General features: G+C 46.7%; 1 protein-coding gene across 1 annotated transcript in view; it reads left to right on the forward strand.

Moving 5' to 3' along the window:
• The window catches only part of DNAH9 (dynein axonemal heavy chain 9), a 200,534-nt gene that overhangs the window by 165,222 nt on the left and 17,272 nt on the right, over positions 1 to 18,040 (forward strand). Inside the window, exons 66-68 of the mRNA XM_075440716.1 lie at positions 12,434 to 12,661; positions 16,434 to 16,625; positions 17,110 to 17,301. Coding sequence (XP_075296831.1) covers positions 12,434 to 12,661; positions 16,434 to 16,625; positions 17,110 to 17,301 — 612 coding nt within the window. The remainder of the gene's footprint in view (positions 1 to 12,433; positions 12,662 to 16,433; positions 16,626 to 17,109; positions 17,302 to 18,040) is intronic.

Consider the following 18,040-nt stretch of genomic DNA (forward strand, 5'->3'; position numbering starts at 1 on the left):
ATCTCAGCGCTCCAGCAATGCCTCTTGGGGCTCTCCAGGCTTGACAGCCGTTGCCTCTTGGAGCTTCTGTTGGTTCCTCTGTGTTGCCAACTTCTCCAGATGTCTCTCTGGGGCTGAATTGATGGAGTAGTGGTCCAAACTAGGGAGTTATCCTAGAACAGGTTGGCGGGGGAACACAGGGCTATAGGAGCTTGGTGTTGCACACACATGAAGTTTCACGCAGACACCAGGCACAGTTCCTCTCCATAGCTTTCCGTTCATTTGAAGGGGTAGCATTCAGTTTTGAAGTGCAGATAATTGCCAGTTTGTTACTCACGGCAAGTTCTGTAGCCTTGGAGGTAGGAAGCAGCCAGGTACCACAGCTGGGAGATGGTCTGAGGGTCCAGCAGGGCTCTGCCCTCTGCAGCTGCCCCATTCCAGTAACAGCATCTTCCCAGGTTGCTCATTGTGATTCCCTGGTCCCTTTCTGGAATATTTTGGCTGTGAGACTCTTGGTGCCAGCTCTCTTCCAAGGTTGAAAGACATGCTGTCCTTGAGGGCTGGCTGTTTGGAAGATCCACACAAACGAACTTTTCTTGAAAACAAGATTTGTTAAAAATAGGAGGAAAATCAGATCAAAGAGCATGATGTGCTCAACTCAGAGGGCCAGATCTGTATCTCAGAATATTAAAACGCTGGTAGAAGAAACTGCAAGTCCATTGCAAGTCTTCATAATGAATCTGTCAAATCGGAGGGTGCCATCTGACTAGTAATTAACAGATTCTTTAACATCTGTATTTAAAACAGTGGGAAGTTCCTGGAGCAAAAGAATTAAGTCTAAACTCGACAGTATTCAGTTTCAGAACAAACTTTGAAGGACATAAGAAGTAAAGTATTGTAGGTAAATGTATCAAATGTAATAAGAATTTGCTAAAGATGGTTCATGTCTATTTTATAGTTTGCACTGTGAAGGTAACTGAAGTTTTAGAGGAAATACAGCAGCTCTAATTGATGTGGACTGTAGTAGAGCTGCAGAGATGGTGCCACACAGGACCATATTAGGGAAGCTGAGAAGCTGAATGTTGCTAGCAGAAATCCTAAGGAACAGTCACAGGGCAAAGTCTTACTTTAGACATCACATTGGCTTAAAAAAATGAGTAAATGTTAATGGCTTTTCACTGGCACATTATTAAGAGGGGTGTCATCGATAGAGAAGAAGATTGAAATGTGATGCAGGAGGACTTGAACAGCCTGTAGGTCTGGAGTTCTTGAAATGGGATGAAGTTTAAATAGAACAGTGGAAGGTCATATGCGCAGGACTAATAGCAAACAGAAAAAGAGCTGCTTCAGGTAGGAGATATTCCTGCAAAGAAAACAGCAGGTACGAACTGGAGTTGGAAAGTTCTTTGGCTGTCTGAGCAGTGAAGGTCCAGCACAGACTCCCCAGAGGTGTCGTGGCAAAGCCCTAAGTGTTCTTAAGAGGATGTTTAATAAATTCATGAGTGGGATCTTGGCATGGATGTTATGTCTTATTTCCTGTCTTTTCTGCTGTCCTGATTTTGTAGGCACTTCACATCGTAGTGCCTGCTGCTTTAGCTCAGTGAAAGTAGGTAGTACCAGTGCGGGAATTTATGGGAGATCATGTGAATGTTAGGCAAGGCGGGAACAGAATAAACCCAATTTATGTGATGTGCCGGTTGTAAACTGGGTTCCTGTGAATAGTTGTGGGCACTGAAAGAATGATAAATCACAGCTCCAGTCCTAGGCAGGAAGGGTCTCTGCTGAAGAATCTTCTGTTCTTCTCTCCAGGCACACTATAGCAAGCAGAGATAATCAACTGAGTCTATAAATGTTTTGATAGGTGAAGTCTGAGTGAAAAATATCTCCTGCTTAGGGGATCCCTGTGGAGAGCTTGTCTTCTCACACATTCCTATTTGCCTTGGTAGAGGTCAGATCCAGCTGCACTGGGGGCAGCTTCAGCATCTCACATGCAGCATGGGGAACAGACAGAAGGAATTACAGATCTGCATGCAGTTGTAGGACTACAGTCTCATTGGGATCCCAAAGATGTGCTGGGATAGCTCACGTGACTGAGTGCTGCCATGCACGCAGAGCAGCAGGAATGCCTGGGTCTCTGAGGACAGATGAGGAGCCAGCTGAGAGCTTATGGGTCAGGATTAGCTGGCAGATCAATCTGGCTGAGGTTGCGGTGGGTTTCTGTTATAGAACACCTGGTCATGAAGAGGAAGTAGATGAGGCTGCATTCAGTCAACTGAAGGTTTTCACAGGCCTTACTCCTCATGGTGGGGCTTCAACCGTCGTAATATCTGCTGGTGGGATAACACAGCAGGGTACAGGCAATCCAGAAGTTTTCTGGAGGGTATTGATGACAAAGTCCTGGCCCAGCTGATTAAGGAGCTGGTGAGGGGAGGTTCTCTGCTGGTCCTGATGTGCACAAAGGAAAAGCGGTTGATGATGTTTGTGTCAGGAGCAGCCTTGGCTGCAGTAACCATGAGATGATGGAGTTTAGGATCCTGAGAGGAGGGAACAAAGCAAAAAGGAAGATCACAAGCCTGGATTTCAGGAGAGCAGACTTTGGCCATTTCAGGGATCTGCTTGGAAGAATCTTGTGGAATATGGTGCTGGAAATAAGAGGGTCCAGAAGAGCTCATTGATATTCAGAGATCACGTCCTCTAAGCTCAAGAATGGTTGATCATCTGCATGAAGTCCAGCTGGAGGCCATTCTCTAGTGGTATACCCCGAGGGTTGGTACTGGGTTCTATACTGTTAAAAACCTTTGTTAGTTTACCTGGATGATGGGACAGACTGCACCTACAGCAGGTTTGCAGATAATGTATAAGTGTTGAGAAGTGATTGGTAGACTAGATAGGTGTCCTGCCACTCAGAGGGACATGGACAGGCTGGAGAATTGGTCTGGCAGGAACTTAATGATACCAAATAAAAAGAAAAGTCAAGTTCTGCACCTGAAGAGGAATAACCCCAAGTACCAGTATACTCTTGGGACCAACAGCCTGGAAAGCAGCTTTGCAGGAAAAGGACTTGACAGTCCTGGTGCACAACAAGCTGAACATGAACCAGCAGTATGCCCTTACAGCAAAGGAGGTCACCAGTGTCCTAGGCTGCTTTAGGAAGAACATTGCTGGCAGGTCAGGGAGGTGGTCCTTCACTCTGCTCAGCTCTGCTGAGACACGCCTGGCATGCTGGGTCCAGTGCTGTGGCTTGTTCATCCTCAGCAAGAGCTGACTTGGGGATTTTATCCATCATCAACACTTGATGGTAGGGAGTAAAGCCTAGACTCTTCTCAGTGGTGTCTGGTGGCAGGACAAGGGCTGATGGGGACAACTTGAAATACAGAAATTCCATTTAAACCTAAGTACAATCTTTTTTACTGTGCGGGTGGTCAAACACTGGAAGAAGTCACCCAGACAGTTTGTGGAGTCTCCATCCTTGGAGATAAACAAAACCCAGCTGAGCACGCTCCTAGTCAACCTGCTCTACCTGACCCTGCTTTGAGCACAGGGTTGCAACTACATGAACCCCAGAAGTGTCTCTAACCTCAGTGATTCTGTGAGCTCTGCATTTCTACAGCCAAGTTAGCCAGGAATATGGTTTCTCTGATGCGTGTAGCCTCGCTTGTGTAGGGCGGAAAGAGCTTTGCACATCAGGGAACACTAAGCTGTGAGCTAGCAAAAACTATGGCTGCTTTTTCCCTCTCTGGGGCTACTTGAAAGGCTTTTTGCTGAGACAGTGACCATCACAATCACAAAATGATGTTTATCAGCCTAGTAGCAAAGAAATAGCAAAATTTGTTTACATGTTTACAGATGCACGTCTGAATGAACTGGTGCAGGGAAAAGTTCAGCCATTAGATCTTTCCAATTATATTATAGTCTTCATCCATTAGCCAAAATGTCACTTCCCTTTCTTTGTGATCAAGTTAATTTAATTCTTGAGTGTCTTTCCATTTTCATAGGTTGTTGCTTCAGTGAGTCAGGTTCATGTACTAAACTGAATAACAGTGAGCTCCTAGAGCAAAACTATGAGATTCAGACATCAGCTGAGCCCTCCTTATTGCATTGTAAGTACAACGGAGCCTTTTTCTGTGCACTTCACAACTAGTCCTAGCTACAAGCAAAAGAGATACGTGGTCCTGTACAGCATACATTGTCTATTCAAGGCACACAGAAGCATTTGGCACGAAGCGTCTGATTCACTAAAGAAGAGACTGATTTCCTTCCAGCCACAGTATCTTTTCATTCCTAAATATGTATAAAAGGAGAAATACCCACTCGACTTCCGATTGTCCTTCATGATTTTTGGACAAATACTCTGATGGAGAAAGGTATTGGATTTCAGACAGCTGTTTTCCTTCCTGCCTTATGTCACAACAGCCATTCCCAAATTTTTCCAATTGCAAATCCCCTTACAGTCCAGAAAGTAATCCCAGTATCGATCTGGGGTGGAGTTAAGTTTCTGTTCGGCTTTCAATACCTTTGTAATTACTGCAGTCCCAGTTTTGTTCTACAGCTGCTCTGGAAACCTCTGTCTCAGGACGAATTTTGAGTTATAACATATCCACAGAGGATAGGAACAGATGCGTAGTTTAGTGCAGTAAAAGGTAGAGTGGTGCCACCATGTTCTTAATTGCTTCGTGACTAAGGTGGTAGCAGAGAAGTGACGCTGTGTAGATGACAGAGCTACCTACTTTGGCCCAGCCTGACTAAGATGATGCGGAACTTCATAGGGCCCAGCAACACAAGAGGAACAGACAGCACGTTCAGAGATGAGACTGAAGGGCAACAAATTAATTGCACTTGCTCTTACGTGCTGTAATCCTGCCCCCAATTATGTGTGGAGAGGCTCGGTGGGGGTTCAGGGCTTCAGGGAGGGATCAGATAGTGCTGACTATGCAAGGATCAAACGTGTTCTTCCTTGTCAAGTGTGACCATGGAGTGAGGTCTGAAAAAGCCTCAGGGTGCTACTGCTGAAATCCAAGCACTTCACACGGGTGACAAAGTGATGGAGCCCTCACTGCCTGCCAGCTGGGGCACCTTTGGTCAGTTGGCTGCCGTAAATTCTCGGCTAGAGGAAAGCACATGCCAGAGGTGGGTTAAAACTTCTCTGGTGCTTCCAGAGCTCTGAGATTGCCTCTCTCCACATCGAACAAGAGCAAGCTTATTGCTCAGAAATAGCTTGGTCTCTTAGACATATGGGCAGGTGTTGGTGGTAGGGTCTGTGCTTGTCTGTTGCGGTCCCTGAGTCCTGTAGCAGTATTCTCATGGTTGTAGGGCTGGCTGTGGAAGGATGGAGCTGTTCCTGAGTGTGTGTGGCATCTTCTCACGTGATGAAACGTCACGCTACCACTGACAGTAAGCATGGCCAAGGGAAGAGACTCTCTGCAGTGCCCCCTCCCTGTTCTGTTTTATGCCCTGACATGGTGCAGTGAGTATGAAAGTGCTGGGCTGTTAAGCCTAGCTTTCAGATTGACTGTAAAAGCAGTGACTGTTTTGTGAGAGCATCTCGCAAGAGAATGAGACTTTGTAAAAACAACTGATTCTCATTGCTCTGGGAGGTGCTTTGTGATAAGGCGTGAAGGAGAGAGCCGCTTTCCGAAATGTGAAGGGTCTCCAGTCGCTATCAGCAAAGTGGAGTGTGTGCTGGGTTATATATATATATGTAGTGCTATTTCTGATGGTTACCATAGCAACACTTGCATCCTCTGATATATGTTCTGCCTTGTGAAGTACAAAACCACAGAGGGGCTTGGAAGTGAATTCCCAAAGAACAGCCACTGGTGCTCCCACGTTCCTGCACGAGCACCCAGCCCAGCTCTTGCCACAGACTCTCATCCTCTGGTACCTGCTCCCAGTCACTCATACTCCATAACACAAAGTGGGGAGATAACACAGGGCAAGGTACTGTGGTAATGGTCAGTGTGCACGGGAAGATGCTTCAGATTTCTTTTTTGCCTGCTTTTTCAGCAGTTTACTTTTTGGCAGGATTTGGCCCCTACCTTCCATTCATAAAGCAAGGTAATGAATTTGAGACTATTCCCTGTTTCTGCCTGCAGCATAGACCTAGACATGAGCTGTAAAAAAAGAGAGATGCTAGGGAGTTGTCTTTCACCCTTACACAACAGCTTTTTCACAGATTTCAAAATCTGGCTAAGAAAAAATTGTAATAAAGCAGTGAATTACCTTGTTGTGCCTTCAGGGGGTCTTATGGAATGAGGAGTATGGTTTAGGGTGCTAGTATTGGGAGTGCCTGAAGCCCTGAGCCAAAGGAAGGTGAACAGGCTGGATCATCTCCTCTTTCTCCTGAGTGAGAGCTAGAGGTAGCCCATGAGCTTGGTGGGAGGCAGGTTTCAAAACAAGAAAGAGGAGGTGGTTCTTTGATGAACATACAGCTCAGCTGAGGTCAGTGTTAATTTAGCATTGTCTGTGTTATGTCATTACTGATAATTGACATAACGTTCAATTATTGTGACGGCATATGTTGTCATTAGTCTTGTTCTGAAAGTTGTGTTATCTGAGTGCTGAGAATTAATTTGCAAAGTTTCCTTCAAACCTGTGAATCCCCTCCACAGCATCTCCGTCTGTTTTTTGCAGACATATTAATTTGACCAAATCGTGAATTCTTAGTACCAACCCATGTTTTGCTGCATATATTCCTCTTTTCCTTCCCTTCTATCATAAAAGGATATGCACTCAATTATCATTAGATTAGAAATGTTCCCGAAGTCGGCTGTTAGAAAGCAGTGATACTGTCAAATAATGATCATTGGTGTCGTGTCAACACAAGCGAAAGCAATTATTTTTCAGCCATCTAACGCTACCAAAGCAGATGTAGGAAGAAACTACCAATTAAAGATGAAAATACTTAAGGTCAGGTACGTAGTCTGTGATTAAACTGATCCTTAATGCACAATTTTTCTTCTGCTATTCTGTTGAGCTCTTTCCCTATATTACTAAAGCTCAGGGGTTCTTTGAAACACTTTGGTTACAGGTTTCAGTCCACTCCTGCTTTATTATTGAACTTCTGTTTTTAGAGTTGGTTGCCTGGACCCTGGGGATTACCTCATCTCTTGAAATCCTAAATATATCAGGCAAGCACTGGTGCATTAGCAGTCAGATATAATTGCATTTTGTCTGCTGCTCTTCACACGGTCGTTGTTTACAGCAGAGCAACTCTTCCCCGGAACGTGATTCTTATCCCCTTGTTGCAGCCTTTCAGTACTTAAAAAGGGGGCTTGTCAGAAAGATGGGGTCAGACTTTTTAGCTGTTGCAATAGGACCAGGGGTAATGGCTTTAAACTAAGAGAGGGTAGATTTAGACTGGATATAAGCAAGAAATTTTTACAATGAGGGTGGTGCAACAGTGGCACAGGTTGCCCGGAGAGGTGGTGGATGCCCCATCCCTGGAAACATCCAAGGCCAGGTTGGACGGGGCTCTGAGCAACCTGATCCAGCTGAAGATGTCCCTGCTCATGGCAGGGGGGTTGGACTAGATGGCCTTTAAAGGTCCCTTCCAGCCCAAACTATTCTAGGGTTCTGTGATTTCTTTGCTCAGGCATCTCCTCCTTGTTTCTCCCTACGCTCCAAACTCCATTTTATCCATGTAATGTGAGCACAACCCTAAATCCTTTCAGGGAAGGAGACTGAATTTATGCAGTTCTAAATAAGAAGTGTTGTTGCCAGCCATGTGAATCAGATTTGGGGCAAGAGGACTTGGAGGGTGCAAGGTATCCATGACTTCCCCCAACAATAATTTTCGTGACTCATGTTGCTGAGGCAGCTGCTGTCTCAGAGGTGGAGGGTTGACCTCTGGCAGAAGTCATCTAGCAGTTTACTTGACTTAGGGCATCAAGATAGCCCTGTAAGATCTTGCGCAGAGCTGGGCAATATTGAAGCTACCAAGTGGCAGACAAGTTGGTATTTGTATCTAAAACGCAGAGGTCTTGGGCAAGGACGCAGAAGCACAGGAGCTTTTCCTGAGTTCTTGGTACACTTTGTACCCAGCCCCATGGAGGGTAAGAAAATGGAAATAGCGAAGTGTGCCTTTTTAAAAGATGTTACTGTCTTGAAAACACAGTTGCACACTTGTATTATTTGCTGATACTCCTGAAGCCAGTGAGAGTAACGTGTCTCCCATATTACTAGGAGGCTTCTGAAAGCACCCGTTTAACTTCAGGTGCCTGCAACAGAAACGGCTCCATCTGACCCAGTCACCACAGCTCGCTTTTCCAGCCTGGGGGAGAGCTGGGCACATTCACCAGAGTTATCCATCAGATGTACTGCGCACATCTGCTTTAGGATAATCATAGAATCATAGAATCATAGAAAGTTTTGGGTTGGAAGGGACCCCTAGAGGTCATCTAGTCCAACCTCCCCACAGCGAGCAGGGACACCGCTAACTAGATCAGGTTGCTCAGAGCCTTGTCCAACCTGGTCTGGAATGGTTCCAGGGATGAGGCCTCCACCACCTCTCTGGGCAACCCGTTCCAGTGTTTCATAAGATGACTACTGCTCCGTGACTCTCCAGTGGGATGACTAGTTCAGCTGCAGACATCTGTGTTCAGACCTATCCAGTACCCTGGAAAACTGGTACAGATCCAGAGGCATAAAGTCATTGTGAAGGCACCTTGTACTGAAGCTGTGCTTGTGTAACCAAGAACAGACTAGAGCTCTTGCTTTGTGGCATTTGAGAGGGAAGTTACTCTCTGAAGGAGGTAAGCGTGCCTGCTAGTCCAGCTGCTTGTAGAGACTGGGTGGCATTGCTTGCAGAGATCGGCATACATTGCTGTCACTGTTAGGAATCTGGAAGTCAGCCTTCACCATGATATAAATATATAAATAGGAAAAAAAAATACATATATAAATAGGGATAAAAAAAAGTATAGTTGAGATACCAGATGTAAACATACTGATCCTTAGCAGGATCCAGCTACAAAAGTGTGAGGTAACACTGATTTTGGTGCCCAGGACTTGGCAAGTACATGGCAGTGTCCAAGGACAGTCACTGATGTGCAAAGGGGGCCGTTTCTGGATGTGACTGAGTTTTGAGTCTCTTCTCTCCTGAGGCACCCCAGCTCCTCTGCAGAGATGTGGCACCATCCGGTCCTTCCACCCATGAGTGCTGACCCATCCCTCCAGCATCTGCAAGTACTGCTGACAGTCTGTGACAGCAGCCACCGCTCTGTCCCAACCTGTGCCTAAAGGACCTCAGCTTTTCCTTTGCTACATCTCTTCATCCTCTTCTCCAGTCCTGGCTGGGAAGTCTCCACGAGTAGCTCACAAGAGGCACTTGAGTCCTCCAACAGAAAAGCCAGAAGAGAGTTTCTGCGTTCTCGTGAGGGAGGTCTCTTGATGTTCCTGTATGGCACCAGTCTATAAAAGCACTGTACTGGGGCAGACCAAAGTGTTGCCAGCCCAGTTCCTGGCCTGTGAAAAGGCACATCCAGAATCTGAGGGAAAGGGTGTCTAAACAGTGCAAGGGTGCAGGGATGTTCCTCTCTGTGGATCTAAGCTCAGTTTCATTCTGCGATTCACTCAACTTCCACAAAACCCTGAGGCAAGGAATTTACAGTTTAGATATGTGTCATATGAAAATGTACTTCCACTTATGCTTTTTAAATTTTCAGCCTGCTGTATTCATCCCTCCATTCTTGTTCTTCACTCACCCCCTTCACCCTGATCTCCTCTTTCTCCAAACTGGGGAGTCCCTATCAATGTAGGGTCTCCTTTTGTGGAAGCTGTATCCTCCTGGGGATAGAGAAGTGAGAGCTGGGTGTTGTTTTCAAGATGAAGGCCCACCATGGATTTATGGAATGGCATAATAATGTTTGCAGTTTTATTCTCTGTTCCTTTGCTGACATTGGATTGCTTTCACATTGTTAAGCACTGAAGTGTTATTTGTAGGAAATAACTGTAAGGACTCCGAGATATCTTCCCTGAGTGGTAATAGCTAATTCTGAACCCATCATTGTTTATATCTGGAGCTAGGGTTGTTTTTCTGTGTGCATTACATTGCATCTATCAACACCAAATTTCTTCTGCCGTATCATTGCCAGTCACTTAGAATGATGGCATACTTTTGCAGTTCTTTACCACCAGGTTTTATTTTCAGTACTTGAAATTACTTTGTCTTACGACTAATTTTGTCAGCTCACCAATCATTTGCTCTATCAGGTGGTTTTTGAATAGGGTGAACAGCTCAGACTCCTTCAGTAGCTTCCCATCTCCTGTTTCCTTGTCTTAACCAGCTGGTAGCCTATGTGACCTTCCCTCTTACCTGTAATAATACTGGTAACTGGAAGATTAATAGCTGATACTGATGAAAATCCAAGCATGGAGATACATTGGCCCCATGGAGGCAACTTCTGCACCGTCCAGGGCGATGCCTGAAGCTGATGTGCTGAGCTGCCTGCTGGAGCCCACCTTTCTAGCAACTGTAAAAGGAGTTTACGGTGATGAGCTCAGATTTGGATATCCCGCTATTAGCTATCTAAAATGGGTGGGAAATTTTAGATTCCTGGTTTTCTCTAACTCATACTGTTTGTGTGTTATTTCATGGTTTGTTAGAGCCCCTGCCAGTTTGCCTAGCGTATACCAAGGAGTACTGCAGCGCTTCCATATCTGAGTTTCTCTAGGGTGGATACCATCTGGTCCTAGTAAATTGTTATTATTAGTTTATCAATTTTTCAGAAAAACTCTTCATCTGCTGCTTCAGTTTAAGAGTCCTTCCAATGATTAAGGGATTGGAGCATCTGTTGTATAAGGAGAGGCTGCGAGAGTTGGGATTATTTAACCTCAAAAAGCAGTGGCTCAGAGGGGTTTACCAGTGTGTTTAAACACCCCACGGCGAGTATGAAAGATGGAGCTGGACTCTTCATGGTGGTGCCCAGTGAAAAAGTAAGAGGCAGTGGGCACAAATAGAAATACAGGTTTCCCTTAAACAGAATCTTTTCCTTTTCTCTCCCTGTCCCTCCCTGTCCCCCTTTTTCCTTTCCCTTTTTTCCTTTTCCTTCATGGCTGAACACTGGCACAGGTTGCCATGAAGGAAAAGGAAAAAAGGGAGGTTTCAGCCTTGGAGATACCAATAAACCCAACTGGATGCAGTCAGCAGCCTGCTCTAGCTGGCCCTGCCTCCAGCAGGAGGGTTGGCTGGAAGAGCTCCGGAGGTGTCTCCAGCCTCAGCGTTGGAGTGACACTACCATGTCACCCAGGCTGTAGCAGCGAGACCCTCCCCAAGCTCTGCAGGGAATATTCCTACAAATATGAGCTCGTTTGAGGTGGCATTGCCTTTCTTGGGCACTCCCTGTACACCTTGATCATCTTGTAGTTTTATAGGCTCTCTGGTAGGTTTCTGGTTTATGGAAAAGGCTTTATTATTAGTTAGTGTGGTTTTCACAATATTGCTTCTTTAAACCTTTTTTGACCTTACCGTAACTGGATTTTGTGCTATTCTCTGTTTTTCTCATTTGAACACAATTTCTGCTTTCTGAAGAAAGTAATTTTACTCCTAATAGTCTCCATTGCTCTGCTATTTAAGCATGAGAGCTCCTTTCTGGTCCTTTTTTATAGGTGGTAAATTTATTTATTCTAAGCCTCTGCTATGGTTCCTTTATGTAATTTCCTTGCCACCTCCAAGCAGTTTATCTTTTTGGCGGCTGCTTTTAATTTAAATTTATCAAGTTCCTTGTCTTGTCTTTGGATGGGATAAATCGCCTTCTAGAGTGCCTGTTAATACAATCAGCTTGGATTACACACCTAGCTTTAATATGAGGGTAGTTTTAGCCCACGAATCCCTGCTGTGTGTGATCTGCCCCATTCCTATTACATAAAAAAACTGTTTTCTTGCCTGGAAACTACAACACTGTATAGGGCTCTAATTGAAAATCTGAAGCATGTCTTCATCCATTTCACCATATCTGCATAATACTGCTTAATTTTCCGATAGATATTTTGAATTAGTTGCATGAATAAATAAATATTTTATGTTAAAGGTCTTTGTAAAACCACCTGCATGATTTTTTTTCTCAGTAATGGATATTGAGTGTCCTCACTGTTATTCTGTTAAAAATGAACACATTTTCATTCGAGCTTGAGATAGATCTGGGGAAGTAACTCCACTTCATCAGCTGTACATTGCTGTAACAAGAAGGAGAGTATCATCACCGAGAACCGAAACTGCCCAATAGAAGCTTGCTTCATTGCTGGTAATTTATATTGATATTTTGAGTTTAAAAGTGTACTTGATGTGACAGAATATTTGGGGCTGTGAATTACACACAGGCACTACTGGGGCAAGTACCAACTTCTAGAGCATAGCCTTGGTGGGTGCCATTCATTGCTGTGATGGATTGGGTGCCTGCTCAGCACGGGTGTAAGCGGGGGATGATTGATGAAGCCTTGTCTGCTTTGTCCCTGCCAGAACATCCACCTGGTGGCCAAGTGGCTGAGTTCTCTGGAGAAGAAGCTGGAGCAGCACAGTGGGGGCAGCCACCAGGATTTCCGTGTCTTCATTAGCGCGGAGCCGGCACCGTCCCCTGACAGCCACATCATCCCCCAGGGCATCCTGGAGAACTCCATCAAAATCACCAACGAGGCCCCGACCGGGATGCATGCAAACCTGCACAAAGCCCTCGACAACTTCACCCAGGTAGGAGCGCAGCGGGGCTCGCGCCGGCGACGGGCGGACGGGTTGGCTTGGAGCTGCTGGAGCCCTGCGTAGAGCGTGACGGGCATGGGCATTGCCGCCCTCGGGCAGCAGACGTGCGAGTCCCTTTGCATCGTGTAGTCTCTGGATCCAACAACGTCCCCTCTCTTCTCCAACATCTGGGCACAGATCTCTTTCCAAGCACTGATTTTCCCAAGAGAGGACTCAGGTAATCCTGACCAGCCTCTTGCTTGCAGCAGGTGACAGGATACCAGACTTCTGCCCAGTTTAATCGTTTTCTCACCAATGTATGATCCTTAGAAAGGCTATTTTGTTACGCAATCAAACTTCTGAGTGCAGCATTTGGGAGACTTTTGCCACATTTTGATTTGATTTCTGTGTCACTCCTTTTTGGGCTGGCGAGTGACACATCACATCTAACACCTAGAGACACGAAGATGCGAGCAGGTTAAACCTTACTTTCTTGCCCTTCTGTTTAACCAGCGCTAGAGGTTCAGAACTGCTGGTACGCTCACATCCCACATCACTCTTCAGAGCAGCGTAGGGGCACTCGGTGTTGTGTGGCCAGAGGCCATTCAGCTCAAAACCTTGCTGGCATCAGAAGCGTTGCAAATTAGAGCTGAAATGGCCCTGCAGGGAGGACTTGCTTTGCCAGACGAGGGTAAAGTAGGCCATCTTGAGAACTGCTGGCCCACAAGAATAGCCGATGGCAGGTTGCTTGTTGCTTTTGTTGCATGGTCACCACATACACACGCTCCTGTTCCAGCAGCCACCGTCCCTGCTCTTTGCTGCTGGAACTGCAGCCCAGTCTCTTGTGGAGGGGACACAAAAGCGAAGCGTGTGGGAATGACGGGAAATATTCTTTTCTTGGTGCCGCAGAGGGTAGGGATCAATGTTAGCGTCGTAAGGCGGTGATTAAACGAGCCTGCTCTGTGTCCTCGCTCGGCAGCGCCGGGCACCGCAGGGCAGGCGGCTGCCGACAGCAGCAGGGCTGGGATCAAGTCCCGGCAGCTCCCCGGGCACAGCCCGTGTCGGGGCATGCTGGACACTGCCCTGTCTCGCTGCTGGAGGAGGCTGCGCTTCTGCTGACCCCGTTTTCCACGTGACACAAAAGGCTAAGGGCTAACCACTCGTGTTGATGATGATACCTTTCCTAGAGACACAGACCATTGCGTTCTGCTGCCCTGAATGCCCATTATCTGCAGTGACACATCGCTGTTACCTTGGCGTGCCCAGCTCTCCCAGCAAGACACTGGCTGTTAAACCCGGAGCAGCCAGAAGGGCCTGAAGGCACATTCACCCCTCGGACTGCCGTTTTGGATCGCTAGCACTGAAGTTACTACGTCCTCTCCATTCTGCTGGTGACTATGCCGGGAACACGCAGAGCAAACCTTGCAGGATCACTTTCTTTTCTCCCTATACAGCCTCTTGTCATTTGGGACCAGGCAGGAGCAGCCCAAGCCTACTGTGGACCCCAGGCACAGGTCCATAGGGCAGAGAAATGGGGGCAGCTCACAACTCTTTTTGCATGTAGACGTTGGTACGGAGAGAGTCTTGAGTGCAGGAGCTAACATTGCTGAGCGGGTGAGTCAGGGAGGCACCACGCAAGGATTAATGCGAGTAGTCAGGGAAGATTATTCCATTTTTACCTACTGTCATTCATCATCTTGAACTCCACAAAAAGTCCAGGAGAGCAAGGGAGGGGAGAACCTTCACTCCAAGTAACATTTCCATCCTGCCTCTGCTCATTTCAATCAGATAGTAATTAGCATTTTCTAAATTGCTGGAGTATTATAAAATGTCTGTTATCAGAAATACTGGAGCGAGTGGGTGGGGCCCCTTTACACCTCATTTCCCTGCTTTGTACAGAATGGGTGTTCAAATTTAGCTTTCAGCTGAAAGCCACAAAGAAGGCCCATTATTCTGTGCGAGGAATATTGTTCTGCTTTGTAGCTGAAGCAAAATGCACAACGAAATAGAGAGGCCAAATGAGACTGAGCTGGATTCTTACGCAGTGTTCATTCAGGCAAGCTCGCCTTGAAGTCCAGGGGCATTTTCTGAAATGAGAAAGGTGCTCAGCACATATTTGAACCAGTTCTTCATCAGGTTGCTGATAATGAAAGGAGCTTAGAGTGCTGTCCGATCAAGGGGAAAATAGGGTTTGGGATTTCTTGATCATCTTATGCGGTTAGTCAACATCTTGCGTACTTAATGGGTTCCCCCTTTTCAGCACAGACCCTGAGCTCTGTTATGCTCCCCAGCTGATTAAAGGTTTAACATTGTATTTTTTTAAGAGAAAGACAATGAAGGGAAGTCACACAGGCACCCTTTGTAGCCTTTGTCACATAACAGAGTGGACTTAAAGGGGCTGTCCCTGGGTAGGGAGGATGGAGGGACTGGGGCAGCTGCTGCCTCCTTGCTCAGCCACTTGCTCAGCTGTGCAGGTCAGAGCCACCGTACCCTGGATATGCTGTGCCCGGGCAGGGTTTGCAGAAACGTGGACAGAGGTGAAGGCAAGCCCTACCCAATATGTTCATCTCCCAGGTTTGGGGAGATCTGTACCTCCTGGCCATGGGAGATCACATCAGGTTCTTGCCATGGGGCAAGGGATCGGCTGCTCAGCCACAGCACACTTGCCAAGGCAGATCAAGGGCCATAGCTTTCCAAGCCTCTGCCTGGCTTCAGCCACAGAAGGGGGGTTCAGCTTCCCATGTGAGAGCTGAGCTTCAGCCTCATACCATGCTACAGCTGCAGTCCTTCATCCCTTCTGCTGCTCTGCACTCCTGTAACACTGATGCTCACGCTGCTGGGAACAGGCATGGCTGCCCAGGCTTCCCCTCGGTGCCCACCTGCCGAGACGTCACTCCCAGCACTGCTCAGGGTTCTTGGAGACCCTTTGTTCATTTTCATTGATTAAATGACTCAGGATCCCGCCTCTCCACCTCCGACATCACGATTCTGCCTACTCATTTATAGATATTGAAACTTCAAACGTCACCTGGAAGTTGGGAAAGGAAGCACCCGTTGCTGGGCTGGCTTTAAGGGGCTGCATTAGATGTTTTTTTTCTTTGCAAGCATGTGATCTCCCCTGCTTGAATTTTTAGCGGTTTCTCACATCCCCGCTTTGGTGTGCTGCGCAACGTCGTGCCATCAATGAATGCACCACTGCCGCACACGGCCGGGCTGGCTGCGTGCAGAGCGGCACAGGAGCAGGAGCACAGCCTTCCTGGGAGACCTCCCTGCTGCTGCAGCCCTGCAGCTCAAAGAAATGCTGCCCTAAGGAAAGCTTTTGTACTCATGGGGTGGGACAGACTTTAGTTCTTCCAAGCACAGTCCTCCTTGGCATGGGCCTTTCTCAGGGCCATGGTCCCAGTCCCACTGCTGGCACGCTTGTCCTGTGTGGTGCCTCTCTCCACCTCTCTGGTGTGGGATGTGGGGCACATGCAGGTGATGGGGTGTTGGGTGAGTGCACGTGTCCTTCCCTTCGTGGCTGTCAGTATGTGTTCCTGTGCAAAGCCACTTTGAGTTGAAAAATATTGATTTGGAAAATACGCATCAGAATTTGCCAATAAACTTGCAATGCAAAGCCACCAACTTAGATAATTAGTGAATGTGTATGTTATGCAGAAATGAACTGACTGGGCAAATCAGTTCACCCCTGTCCAAAGTCCGGTGCATGTGGGAGGCCCAGAGAATCACTGAGGCTGAGGGCAATGTGGACTTCTACAGCCCTGCCTCTCTGCCTGTGTTGCAGGATACCCTGGAGATGTGCACCCGGGAGAATGAGTTCAAGAGCATCCTCTTTGCACTCTGCTATTTCCACGCCGTGGTGGCGGAAAGGCGCAAGTTTGGTCCCCAAGGCTGGAACCGTTCCTACCCCTTTAACACTGGAGACCTCACTATCTCTGTGAACGTGCTGTACAATTACCTGGAGGCCAGCTCAAAGGTGCGTGAGTCAAAGGCCGGCTCTTTGGTGGCTTTTAACCACCAGTGATGGAGCGGCTTCAGCTGAATCTCCTGAGAAGTCTCCTGAAATGCCATTTCTTTGGTATCTTTGGTTTTACAGCTTTACAGTTCAGTGTACATTTGTGGCTGCAGTGCCACTCACATCTGTAGCAGCTTACAAATCATAGCAAATTGTGCCTGTAGTCTTTATTCATTGAAAATACATAGTGGTCTTTCGTTTAACAGAGCTTAGAATAAATTTGCATTTCAGTGGGAAACTGTATGAAATCTATGCTGTGATCCAGTTTTCCTTGGGCAGGATTTAACTACTACCTAATGTTTGTTTACTTAGAAAACTGAAATAGTGAAGTGGAAGCACTCACTGTGCAAATCAGTGCTTAGTTCTGTAGCCTGCGGCTCGACAACATGGCTGGTGGAGCTCTGGCTGTCTGAACTTCTTCATGCCCTCCCGGTTCATTCTTCAGGTCCCGTATGATGATTTGCGCTACCTCTTTGGTGAGATTATGTACGGAGGTCACATTACAGATGACTGGGACAGGCGGCTTTGCAAAACTTATTTGGAAGAATTTATTAAGCCAGAAATGCTGGAGGGAGAACTCCTCCTTGCTCCAGGATTCCCCCTCCCAGGGAACACGGACTATAACGGCTATCATCAGGTAAACTTTTTGTTTTCTAGCTTTATTTATATACATAAAAGTAATGTCTTCCATAACTGCCCTGTGATCTGTCTTAGGAGGCAGCGAATAGGACTGCAGTGTTTCAGCACACCTCCTGTTATTTCCCATTATGTTCTGTTTCTGTAGACATTTCAGCATTCCCTTGGATGAACCAAGTCTAATGGTAATTTGCTAGTTCATCATGGGCTCATTCTGTTCATGCATGAATAGAACAACTGTATTGGTTCTTGAGACTTGAGCGGGGCTCCTAGAAAATTACATCCACACACTGTTTGCTAAAATGGCTCTTTCAAGCTCCTTTTATCATCAGTTTCAATGAGAAACACTGAAAGGTCTTGTTGATCTACTCACTGATCTCATCTGTTCTTTGTACACAAATGCGGTAGCAAAGATAGGCATATTAGGCTGGTTTTGTTCATAAAACTTAACTACTGGAAGCTAAATTCCCACAAGAGATTTCAGGATATTGATGCTGAAATGCATAGCAGATAATTGCTAGAGAAGGTCCAGGCCTGAGATATGTAGCCAAGCCAAACTTTAGCAATTACAGCATTTTCACAGCTGGAGTGGAAGCAGTTCTGTAAACAACGGTGCAGTCCTTTCTCCCATCAGTTCGCTGGTGGTTCAGCCACAAGCAGTGTTACATCAGCCTGGCCTTACTTACTCGGGTGATAATTCCAGCGCCGTGAACCCTGCAAGCAAGGTGCCCTGGACTCTG

The sequence above is a fragment of the Opisthocomus hoazin genome, chromosome 21, assembly GCF_030867145.1.
Source record: "Opisthocomus hoazin isolate bOpiHoa1 chromosome 21, bOpiHoa1.hap1, whole genome shotgun sequence".
NCBI classification, from domain to species: Eukaryota; Metazoa; Chordata; class Aves; order Opisthocomiformes; family Opisthocomidae; genus Opisthocomus; species Opisthocomus hoazin.